General features: G+C 38.8%; 1 protein-coding gene across 1 annotated transcript in view; it reads right to left on the reverse strand.

Annotated features, from left to right (window-relative positions):
* The window catches only part of LOC114046093 (sulfotransferase 1C4-like), a 45,165-nt gene that overhangs the window by 12,158 nt on the left and 20,165 nt on the right, over positions 1-12,842 (reverse strand). The window contains exons 2-4 of the mRNA XM_027866335.1: positions 7,475-7,597; positions 5,077-5,174; positions 1,481-1,607 (exon numbers count right to left, since the gene is read on the reverse strand). Coding sequence (XP_027722136.1) covers positions 1,481-1,607; positions 5,077-5,174; positions 7,475-7,597 — 348 coding nt within the window. The remainder of the gene's footprint in view (positions 1-1,480; positions 1,608-5,076; positions 5,175-7,474; positions 7,598-12,842) is intronic.

A 12,842-nucleotide genomic window follows, 5' to 3' on the forward strand; every position in this document is an offset into this window, starting at 1 on the left:
ACAATACAAATCTACTAATCCCTAAGGTTGTCTTCCTCTCATATGTTCACCTTGGTCACTCATCCAAGCTTTCTGTAGTCAGAGTAATTGAATTAGTTTCACTGTTGGCACAAGGAGAAAGAAAATTTGAAAATTAAAACTAACATTAAGTACAGTATAGAGATGTTTTCTATACCCAATGTATCTCATGAAAAACAAATTTCTATAATGTTAAGATATGTTAATTATCATAGCAAAAAGTTACTTTAGGTCTGAGGATTATTTCTATACTTTCCTCCAGAGTCATCGAAGTCCAGTGACTTGAGGAGAGAGTGAGGCTGATGACTTTGCAGCTCTGCCTCACTTGAATCCAATTCATGTACAAGTCAAGACATCGCCCTCATGGTGTTATTGGTCCTCTTTGAGAACGAAGGGCAAACAACAGCAGCAACAACACTCTATGCCTTATGGATGTTGAACATACTACTCTAGCAAACTTATTGATATCTTTCTTAATGAAATAAAGATTAAGTTCAGCTAAATGTGAAGTGGCAACAAGTCAGTGGACTCACTATGAAAGCAAGGAGAAAGGTGTTGAATTATGAATTTTGAATCTAAAAAAGAAAAAAAAATAAATTCTTATGTGGCTTATCATTTTGACTTGTGACATGAAGCTGCAAATTTAATCTTACATTGCAGACAAAATTTGTGATAAGTTTTTACTGTTGTTTTGTTGATTAGTCATGTCTGACTCTTAGTGACCCCATTTGTTTGTTTGTTTTTTCTGGTAAGGATACTGGAATGATTTACTTTTTCCTTCTCCAGCTCATTTTACAGTTGAGGCACAGAGAGGTTAAGTGATTTGCCTAGCATGTCACATAGCTAGTAAATGTCTGAGGCTGGATTGGAGCTCAGGTCCTCCTGACTTCAGGGCTGGCATCCTATCCACTGTACAACTGTGATATATAACAGGTCATATTTACTAAATGTATTGTCAAAATGGTAGATTATCTTAAAAGGGTTAAAATTATACAACTAAAAGAGTTAAAATAACTCAAATCATTGGCAAGTCATAGACCTCCCATACCTCCAAAACTGTAATTCCGCAATGATCATTGCTGTGGGAGAGTTTATTAAAACATATGCAAGAAAGTTATGACTTGGATGTAGTTTTGAAAGCATGGTTGCATATTAAAAATTAATATAGATTATAAAGTAACTGATTTAAAATTAAATGCTGCCTATTGCCATTGTCACATTTGTTTATGCTAAATGATGTCTCTGGTTGAAACACTTTCTCGTAGAGAAAATGAAGGGGGTTCCCAAATTGTATCCTGCATATAAACAGCCTTGAAATCCCAATCCCTTGGTACTTCCAATGTTACCAGTCCTGCAGTAAGCTTCAGGGCCCATGTATGTTCACCTCATTTTTTTTTTTTACAACAGAAATACTATATTCCTTTAGGTGCTGGAGAAGCTGATTTTCCTGTACCTCACTCACCCTTGCCTTCCAAGAATGTTTCAAAATACTCTTCCCAGCTTCCTGGATCTGGAAGTCCTTTATTCATCCTTTGGAAATGGAAGAAGGACACTATGTTATCCTTGATATTTCTGGCCACATAGATTATCTGGAGTAGGTAAAAGGAGTAAAATAAAATGCAAGAGAAAGATAAACACAAAGTATTGCATTTAGCATGCCTACCATGTAGGCAGAGAGAGAATGTGGTGGACATCTAGGATTGTCCTGGTAAATGTTTAACAGCTCACTTTCCAGAAAAGAAATAAGTACACTTGACATACTTTTGAGTTTAATCAATGTTATTAACATTTCCTCCATCATTTTCTTAGCCTAGAAAATGTTCAAAGCAATCAATAAAACCCTGATTGTAGCCTTTGCTGATTTTCGAGGTTTAAATGCTCACACTGAAAATTTAGCAGTCTTTTCTTATGAGAGGGTATGGACTGACTCCAGTACACAGCTGTGTAGAGCTGTCCTTGAAATCAGGAACACTTGAGTTCAAGTCCTGCCTGTGATACTTACTGGCTATGTGACCCTAAGAAGGTCACTTAAATTTTCAGTGATGAAGATAATTTTCTAAGATTGCTAGCTGCAGAGAAGGTGCTGATTTGCATTGGAAGAGCAAATTCTCTATATTTACTGGTCCAATCTCTATTCCTAGTCCTATCATGTAACTGTAACTGAATATTCTTTTTGTTTACTTTCAAATCAGGTTCATTAACACATGCTTTTGCTTTACATTTATCCATAATTAACTCAAGTTTCTCTGAAATAGACAACAATAAATTTGCCTAAGTACTATGCCCTTCACATATACAAAGTCCAAAATTCTATGTAGGCATAGCATAAGTGTTTGAAAAAGTTTTAAGCTAAAACTAACATCTTTTGTCAGTGTATGTTTGCTTTCTTCTAATTTCTGTTGTGTAGCTGAGATATCCTTTGTTATTTCTACCTGAATATGGTTAATGCCAATTTGATTATGGGTGTGATCACAATGACAAGAATGAATAGTTTTCTGTCTCCCAGAAAAGCTTGTAACTCTATTTTAGATCAGAATTTGTCTTAATGTTTTATTTTGTGAAAAAAAAAATAAAGCCGCTCTGTCTAGGACACCAGAAGTTGCATCATATTTATTCATGCCGTCTAGGTAATACTAGTAATTAATTTAGTATTACATAATTGGTTTAAGTTGAACCACATGTATGTCACATTCTATCTAGCTTAGCCTGGGGTGGGCGTACTCCAGGGTGATGGCAAGCTTTGGCTTATGTGGGGGAAAGTGGAACCCTTGTCTATAGAAACCCACGGTGGCAACCTGGTGCCTTCTTATTTTTCCAGTCTTCTTGTTCTTCTTTACCCTCGCCACCGTCTATGATTCAGTTACACTGGCCTATTTGCTGCTTCTCACATACAGCTCTATCTCTGGATAGTCTCTTTGCACAGGTTGTCTCCATGTGTAGAATGCTCTTCCTCTTCACCTGTAACTCCTAGATTTCTTGTCTTCCTTCAAAATTCATATCAAATTCCAACTTATAAAGGATGCTTTTCCTTGTCCTTACTATATCCCTACAGCACCTTCCCTCTGACATTACTTTCCATTTGCCCTGTATATAGTTTCTTATGTACAAAGTTATTTGCATGCTACCTTCCCTAACTTAAATTTGAGCTTCTTGAGGCAGAGATTGTGTTTTTGCCTTTCTTTTGCTTCCTTAGCACTTAACACAGTGCCTGGCACATAGTAAACACTTAATAAATGCATGTTGACTGACTGGCTGGGATAAGCTGAAGCTTCTCTGTGTACAACATCTTGGAATCAAGAAAAAACGACAACTTTTAAGGGCGGATGCAGGAGCAGTAGACTTCTCCTAAGTTAACAAACGGACCAGAAGAAAAGGACATTACTATCCAGTAAAAAAATTCTGGTAGTAATCTACAGGTCTTCATGATGCTTTTCTTTCTTTTTCAATGAGTTCAGTGCCTGGCTCATATACTTTCTTTCCTCTCCAGCTCCTGTACTCATACTAAGGGACTTCAACATGTTGTGATCACTCCCTCAAACACCCTTGCTTCCCAGTTCCTTAACTTATTTCTCCTACTGCTGCTCCTTCACCCCAGCTCAGTTCCACAGAAAGATGCTCATATCCTTGATCTTGCCATTACCCATATGTGCTCCACTTCCATGTTCATGAACTTTGAAATTCCCTTATCATAATGTGTTATCATTTCACCTCTCCTCCTAGGCAGCTCCTAACTTTATTATTTAACCTTACTAGGACCTCTGAGTCTTCTACCCTTTAGATCTTTTCCCAGGTCAACACTTCTGTACTGACTATACTCTCCTCAATTGCCCATCTTGACCCTTTGGTCAGCCAGTTCAACTCTACACTGATTTCTTCTATCAAGTTCCTTGCCTTTGATCCTATTGCTCATCTTGTCCTGCTAGGCTTCAGTCTTGGATTACTCTTGCCATCCACTGGCTTCACTCCTCCATGAACTGCTATATGAAGCTAGAGAAAATCACGAAATTGTTCTGAGTCTACTTTAATTTCCATAATCTCAACTGGATCCTCACTTTAGCAAGGCTCTCCCTAATCAAATCACTGTCCTATTCACTATGTAATGTTTTTTTTTTCAAATGTTTTCAAATCTACCATACCTCCTTCTTGCCCTCCTTTCTCAACTGAGAGCCTTGCTTTGTATTTCACTGAAAAATTAAGGCTGTTAGCTGAGAGCTCCCCCTTATCCCTTCTTTCTTATCTCATATTTCTTGGTTGTCTTTTTTCCACTATCTCCTCTTTCATTTGCCGAACATGAAAATGTGATCTTTCTCCTTGTTGAGGTGAACCCCTCAACATTCACATGTCATCCTATTCCATCTCATTTTTTCCAGCAGTTTGCTTCGGCTATCGAGAGTGACTAGTGCACTTATCTCATCCTCTTGGATCTGATGGTAGAACAGGCTTAGTCCCAGGCTAGGGAGAGAAAATGTGAGATCCTTTGAAAAGGAGAAAGGGCATTGGGAGCTGGAGGTTATCTGTATGTGTGTGTGTGTGTGTGTGTGTGTGTGTGTGTGTGTGTGTGTGCAACGGTAGGAGGGAGAGAATTATTAGATGGAGGGTTGAGAGTTTATGACACCGGAGCCTCCATATAGGATGCTGCCTTCTATCCTGCACCTCTTCTATTGGCATTAGGGAGAGGGGCCATGAACATGTTTGAACTGACTCTGAACATCTCTGTACCTCTCCCACATCTACCTTTCAGTTGGGGCTATTAGCAACTCACTTCAAGCCTGGAATACCAATTTTGTACTGTCTCTAAATTCAGCCATGTGTGGGGCAATGTTCTACTTCTCCCCACTCTGGTTATAGCTCTGCATTGAATGTCTCTGCAGATAGCAGAATCATATTGCCCTACTTTCCTGGGTACAGGAACCCTCTGGCCTCAACTCCAGCTACTCTTGGTAGGTGTGGCACAGTTGACATGTAACTTGATCAAGTTTTCTGCATGGGTAACATATAGTCCCATCTGCCATGTTTTCCTGGCCTCCATTTCCTTCTTCCTATCATGTTGACACTTACCTTACAGTTTTCTTTCCAAAAGGATGGAGGCAGTAGTTGCACAGGAAGATGGGTTTTCAGGACTCTTGGTGAAGGCATTTCATTAGCCTTATCCAGTCCTGCAAGATAGTTTATTTTCATTACTTCATTGCTTTACTATTCAGTTCCATTTTCCTTCTGTCAATAGCTTGGAAGGCAATTGAGTAACTCAAAGCTAGTTTCTGACCTTTTGGGCCACTCTCTTTATACACAGGGCATGCCATTTTCCTTGTAAGAGTTCAAGAAGAAAAGCATAAATTATGTTTGCAGTTTATATCCATGTGTATATCTTATAAAACATTAAATTTTAGGGCTGAAAGGAACCTTAGAGATCATCCAGTCCAAACACCTCATTTGAGATGAGAAATTTGAAGAGTGGTCGATATAGGCCTGGGGCAGCTAGGTGGCACAGTGGATAGAGTGCTTGGAATAAAGTCAGGAAGACTCATCTTCCTGAGTTCAAACCTGGCCTCAGCCACTTACTAGTTATGTGACCCTGGGCAAGTCACTTCACTTTGTTTGCCTCAGTTTCCTTATCTGTAAAATGAGCTGGAGAAGGAAATGGCAAAATGCTCCAGTGTCTTTGCCAAGAAAACCCCAAACGGGGTCATAGAGGGTTGGACATAACTGAGAATGACTGAACAAGAATAAGATATGGGCAGACAATATAATATCCATTCCTGTATTCAGTGTAGTAACTAGAGTGCTGGGCCTGGAGTTAGGAAGTCCTGATATCAAATTCTGCCTCAGATACTTACTGTGTGGCCCTGGGCAAGTTCTTTAACCCCTGTCTCAGTTTCCTCAACTGTAAAATGGGCTTAATAACAGCATCTACATTGTAGTTGTTGTGAGGATCAAATGAGATAATATTTGTAAAGCCCTTAGCACAGTGCCTGGCACATAGTAAGTGCTATATAAATGCTTATTCCCTTTCCCTATTCCTCTCCTTTTGGATATTTTAAACTATTTGGAAATCAGAAGAGCTATTGGTACAGAATTAGGATTTTACTAACCTTGCTAAATGAAGTATATTACTTACAGAAACCCCAAAGAAAGTTGTTTGTTGTTTTAGGCAAAAAAACAAACAGAAAGTCAATCCTACTCTTTAGACTTCTTTATTTTCAAAAGATATAATAATATGGGGGAAGGAATGGCATTGCCAAGGGAGAGAAAGGAAAGTAGGAAGGCAAGTCCAAGATAGACCCTTGGGAGAGCATATGTGTTAAGGGGAATGAGAAGCCAGTGAAAGAGGCAGAAAAAATAGTGTTGTAGAAGTAGGAGAGCGAGGAGAACACGTTATCTCCTAAACTTTATTGTTTTTATTCACTCATGTTTGACTCTTTGTGACCCTATTTGGAGTTTTCCTGGCAAAGATACTGGAGTGGTTTGCCATTTCCTTCTCCAGTACATTGTACAGATGAAGAAACTGAGGGAAACATGGTGAAGTGACTTGCCTAGTGTCACACAACTAGTAAATGTCTGAGGCCAGATTTGAACTCAGAAAGATGAGTCTTCTTGACTCCAGGCCCAGCACTCTATGCTCAGTGTTCTCAGTGGAATGCTAGGTTATTTAATGTAAATAGTGGAGCTGATAGTGTGGTTGGGGGTGATGGTGAGAGAAGAGGAGAAAAGATTTGTTAGAATTGCTGATGCAAATGAAATAAGGAGTCCATAAACATAGTTTAGAGGAGACCATAGAACTGCAGAAAGGGCCTTATTGAGTTTATGTATTAAATATTTGAAATAAGTAAATTTTGTGAATTTCTCCAGAAGACCTGGAGCAAGAACAAAGAAATCAGAGAGAGAGTGATTGAGGGAAGAGTTTTTAGGGGTTGAGAACACAGGAATTTCAGGGATGTGGTGTAGTGTTCAGGACAACATTTGGAGTCAGATGATCTGCTTTCAGATTTGGCTTTGGTACTTGTTATCTATGTGCCCTTTGGTATTTTATCCATTTGGGCCTCATTTGTAAAACCGGAGGGTTGGACTAGGTCCTGGTGGTTGGCCTAAGGTCGCTTTGAGCTTGAAGTCCTATGATCTATGATTCTAGGGTAGTGTCCAAAGAATTATATAAGAGGAAAAACATGAGGCTAAGGCTAGGTGTGGAGGCAAGTGAAGCCAGACTGGGGAAGACAGAGACAACAGAGATGGGTCATGGACCATAGGTCTTATTGAAGGCAAGAGGTTGAGAGTGAAGGGATGAAAAGGTGTGGATGGATAATAGAATTTAAAGTTTCAGATCTTGGAAGTGGTATAATTCTGAGATCATAAGGTCTAAGTTGTGGGAATATTAGTTTGTGATTAGAGTGGTATAAGGGTGGTCATTGGATTTATGGGTAATTTGTAGATTGTGTTCTTAAACTGTTCATATTCAACTTACCAACATAGGGTGGGTTTATCCTTTCAAGGAAAGGCATTCGTATGTCAGTTGGAGCTCGTCTTGTTTTTTCAATGTCTCCATCATTCTGTATCATATCTACAATCTCTTGCAGCCATGTTGTTCCTGGGTAGGAAAAAAAAACCAAAGAAAGCATTAAGATTCAGGAATTGCTATCCTATAAGTGAAGCATGGAAGAAATGAATCTGTTTGTGTTTATAGGCAGTGGTGAAGACAAAAAATATCAAAGAGAGATATATAGTCCTGGAGATAAGAGAGAACTATTAGAATTTATTGAGATGGGGGAGAGCTCCATAGTTGGATAGACTTATGTTTTAAGGAAAAGTCACTTGATGGTTTTGTGATTGGTTTGGGTCAGGAAGAGACTTGAGTATTATGAAATTATTATTGCAGTAGTCCCAGTGAGAGATGATGGGGGACTGAACTGAGATTTAGTTGTTCGAGAGATGTTGTGGAGGTAGAAATTACAAGGTTTGGCAACTGAATGGATATGTAGGGTAAATGATAGTGAGGGGTCAAGGATGATACCAAGGCTGTAAACCTGAGATGACAGAAAGATGGAAGTGTTCTTGATAGTAATGAGGATATTTGGAAGAGGGTTGGATTTTTAGGAAAAGATAATGAATTCTGTTTTGAACAGGATGTATTTGGAATATCCAGTCCATAATACTGATAGATAGTTGGTGAAGTCAGAGAGAGAGACTAGGACTAGACAGTAGGATAGAATTCAGCAACTCAACACCTCCAGTCAAGACAGCTGTCTGACAGAAGCCAAAAAAAAGAAGCAACAACTAAAAATAGTGTTAGATTGCATAATGATCTAGAAATCCAATGAATAACTATAGTGAATTCTTCTACCCCAGAACTATGCAAAAAGTCAACCAGAACTTATAGGCAGCAGGAAAGGGGGCTCACTAAAAAAGCTGTCACTTGTACTTTACTTAGACAAATAAACCAGTAGCCTCTCAGCACACTAGAGAACATCCAGAGACATGTGTAACCTGCCATGTTCTACATTCAGAAGCAGTGAGAGTAGCAGGTATCCTTGAAAAAAGCTCCACAGTGGTTGGAAACCTACAGTGTACAAGTTGGAAGTGACTGTGAGTGGTAATGACCAGTGTGCTACGTATGGAATCATGGTAGTGCTCAAGCCTGGAACATCCCAGGCTCAGGGGCTCTGAGGTATCAATTTTGAGACACAATATAGGAATTTGAACATCTATTGGTCTCAGCCTCAAAGATCCAGGAGAATCTATAGGTCAGTGCAAGAACCCAGATGACTTAGGTTGAGACCAAGGACTGTCTACTAAAAGCATGGCAGGTCTGGCACTGGAATAAACTCTCAATTAAGGAACTATGTCTGGAGACATGAGTAGGCACAAGAATATACAAATAAATACAAAGAATTATAACAGATCCAAAAAAGTCCAACCTAGAAGGAGAGGGTAACTTCCTAACAATTGTAAGTAGAGACTTAGAGAAAAAATGATTTTTCTGTAAGAATTAAATGAATACTTAGAAGAAATGAAACAAGATTTAAAAAATGAAATAAAGTCTCTGGAGGAAAAAATGAAAGAAGAATAAATAGCTTAGAAAGAAAGTGACAAATCTTTTTTTAAATAGTATTTTATTTTTCCCCAATTCTATGTCAAGACAATTTTTAGCATTCATTTTTACAAGATTTTGAGTTCCAAATTTTTCTCTCTTCCTCCCACACTTCCTAAAATGGTAGGCAATATGATGTAGGTTATATATGTACAATTATGTAAAACATATTTCCATATTAGTCACAGTTGTGAAAGAAGAAACAGATCAAAAGAAAAACATCATGAAAAAAATAAAGTCAGTTAAAAAAAAGTATGCTTCAAGTTGCATTCAGAGTTCATCAGTTCTTTATGTGGATGTGGATAACATTTTCCATCATGAGTCCTTTGTACTTGTCTTGGATCATTGTGTTGCCGAGAAGAGCTAAGTCATTCATAGTTGATCATCATACAATGTTGCTGATATAATTGTTGCTGTGTACAATGTTTTCCTGGTTTTGCTCATTTCACTTTACATCAATTTGTAGAAGTCTTTCCAGGTTTTTCTGAAATCTGCCTGCTCGTTATTTCTTATTGCCCAATGGTATTCCATTACATTCGTATACCATAACTTGTTTCATCATTCCCCAATTGATGGACATCTCCTCAATTTCTAATATTTTGCCACCATGAAAAAAGCTACTATAAATATTTTTGTATATGTAGGTCATTTCCCCTTTTTTATGATCTTTTTGGGATACAGACCTAGTGGTTGTTGTTGTTGTTTGTCCTTTGTTCTCGAAGAGGACCAATGACATTAGGAGGGTGATGTCTTGACTTGTAAGTGAATTGGGTTTAAGTGAGGCAGGGCTGTCCAAAGTCATCAGCCTCACTTTCTCCTCTACAGCCATCTGGGTACAGTGGCAAGACATAGATCAGGATGACTGGTGCAGTGGGAGATCTTGGCCTTTTTTAAGCTAAAGTCTTTCCCAGGTCTCAGTTTGTCTGAGACAACACTCATTCAAGGTTATGCACCATTTGGTTGTCCTTTGGACATAATTCCAAATTGTTCTCCAGAATGGTTGGATCAGTTCATAAATCCAACAACAATGCATTAGTGGAAAGTGACAAATCTTACTCAAGTAGTAGACTCCCTGGAATGTAATGGAATACTATTGTGCTATAAGAAATGATGAGCAGACAGACTTTGAAAAATCCTGGAAAGGCTTGTATGGTCTGATGCTGAGTGAAGGGAGCAGAACGAGGAGAACTCTGTATATGGTAACAGCCATGTTGTGCAGTGACTAACTTTGATAGACTTAGCCCTTCTCAGCAATACAAGGATCTAAGACATCTCCAAAGGCCTCATGATGGAAAATGCTATCCACATCCAAAGAAAGAACTATGGAGTTTGAATGCAGATCCAAGCATATTATTTGCTATTTTTTTCTTCTGTTGTGTTTTGTTTCCTCTTTCTGGTTCTATTGGTTCTAATTCTTACTGACAACATCACTAATGTGAAAATATATTTAATAAGAATGTATATGTATAGCTTATATCAGATTGTGCACCATCTTAGGGAGGGAGGGGGAGAAAAATTTAAAACTCAAAAGCTTATGGAAGTGATTGTTAATAAATCAAAATAAATTAATGAAAAGTAAAAAGAAAAAAGGAAAGACTCCCTGAAAATTAGAACAGCTCAAAAAGAAATCAATTTCTCCATGGTACAACAAGGAATAGAACTGAATCAAAAGATTGAAAAAAAAGAAGAAAATGTAAGGTGCTTGCTTTCAAAATTATATCCTAGAAAACAAGTCAAAGAGAGGTAAGTTAAGAATCATTAGACACCTTGAAAAACCATAATTAAAAAAAAGCTTAGATAGTCCTATATTTCAAGAAATCTTATATAAAAACTGCCCAGATCTATTGCAACCAGAAGAAAAAGTAAAAATACAAAATACACATGAATTATTGTTCTTTGAAACAATCCCGAAAGGAAAAGGATCAAGGATCTCACAGCCAAGATCTAGTGCTTCCTTATCAAAGAACAAATATTGCAAGCATCCAGAATGAATGATTTCAGTTATCAAAGAACCAGTTAGGATTATACCAGTAAGTCCTGAAAGCTTCTAATATAAATGAGAGGAGATCATTGGACTACAATATTCTGAAAGGCAACCAAAAATAATTTATCTTGCAAAGCCTTTGTCATTCTTGACCCTTCTGTCTCCCTTGCTCTATCCAGTCAGTTGTCAGATTCACAAAATCTCTAATCATCTGTTCCTGCTGCCATCTACCAGGCCAGACTCTAATTCCTACTTGATCTGTTGAGATGACTTTTTAATTCCTCATTCAGTCTCTAGCTTTTCTTCTCCTCCATTCACTCTGTACCCATTGTCAAATGTCATTTCATACACATTATCCCGCTGCTCAAAAACTGTCAGTGGCTCTCCATTGTTTAAGAATAAAGTCCAAATTTCTTAGGCTGGTATTCAAAGCTATCTATACCTGGCCCTTACCTATGGATCAACTACTCCTCATACATATTTGTCACATGCTTAAATGTATTGTTTTCTTCCTTATGCCTAGTTCGCTTTATTCTTTTTTTCCTTCCAAATGTTGAGTCTTATGGGAAATATGACCATAGTGAGATATTACTTGGTTGTTGAGGAAAGAAGGACATCAGACCACAGATTCACCCATATCCAACTCAGTGTTGATGACAGAGACCAATTTGATGTTTACAACTGCTTTGGGAGGTGGGTGCTATTATTAGCTGCCTTTTACAGTTGAGGAAATTGAGGCAAACAGAGGTTAAGTGACTTGCCTAAGCTCATGCAGTTTGTAAATATCTGAGGCTTAGGTTTTCCTCATTCCAGGCCCAGTGCTCTCTCCACTGCACCACCTTGTTGTCCCCATGTACCACCTTTACTCCCCCCCACTTCATTAGCTGAGTACAGGCAGGGGTGCTGCATCAGTTTAAAAAGTTCCCACTAATTTGTTAACTGTGAACTATTAATTCTCTGTGGAATTTCCAGACAGTCTCCAACAGTGGAATACTTGAACATGGCAAGTAGAGCCCATGTATTGGCATAAATGAGTTTTTTGTTTGGTTGATTTATGTCTTTTCCTGAACAGTTGTTCATGAGCTGAGGAATTCCTATTCTTGGTGGCAGTCTAGTTAGTTTGAGAAGTCAGGATCTCTCAGTTGGGTCTGGCTGGCAGTAGGAGGAATTTAATATGTTAGAGAGGATGATCACTAATAGAAGGGAACCTAAACTCTGGAATGATCAGCCAGAATTTTTTGGAATTTGCTGAGTCATTCCATGTGGCATTTCCTGACCTCAGCAAATATGGCGGACAAGCCAGGGGCAATGACACTCTGATTTGCAGTACCCAGACCTACCATAAAAGGGCAGAGGCAGGTCCTAGTTCAGCCTAGCAGCAGTGGAACCCACAGAGCTCCTGTATAATACAGGGGCATAGTGGAAGCGTAAGCCAGGAGCAACAACCCTATATGGGAGGCAAAATGATGCCTCAGATTTACAGTAAGATAGCTCTTTGGCCTCTGGCAACACTTTGTCCTGGTATGGGGCAGCAGAGCATTTAGCCCTGGCAGAGTGGGCAGTGAGCACAGATTTAACTCCAGAGGTGCTGGGTAGGGACAGTAGGGACAAACACTGGTCCCTGCAGTGTTAGCTAATGGGCAGAAGGCAAAGATGTGGATCCCATTAGTGGTGGACAGCAGGAGGTCCAAATTCAGGCTCTAGTACTGGTAAGCAGAAGCAGGAAGATGGAACAGATTGGGGTTCTAGTAGTGGTGGACA

This window comes from Vombatus ursinus, unplaced genomic scaffold, assembly GCF_900497805.2.
Source record: "Vombatus ursinus unplaced genomic scaffold, bare-nosed wombat genome assembly UNPS02014781.1, whole genome shotgun sequence".
NCBI classification, from domain to species: Eukaryota; Metazoa; Chordata; class Mammalia; order Diprotodontia; family Vombatidae; genus Vombatus; species Vombatus ursinus.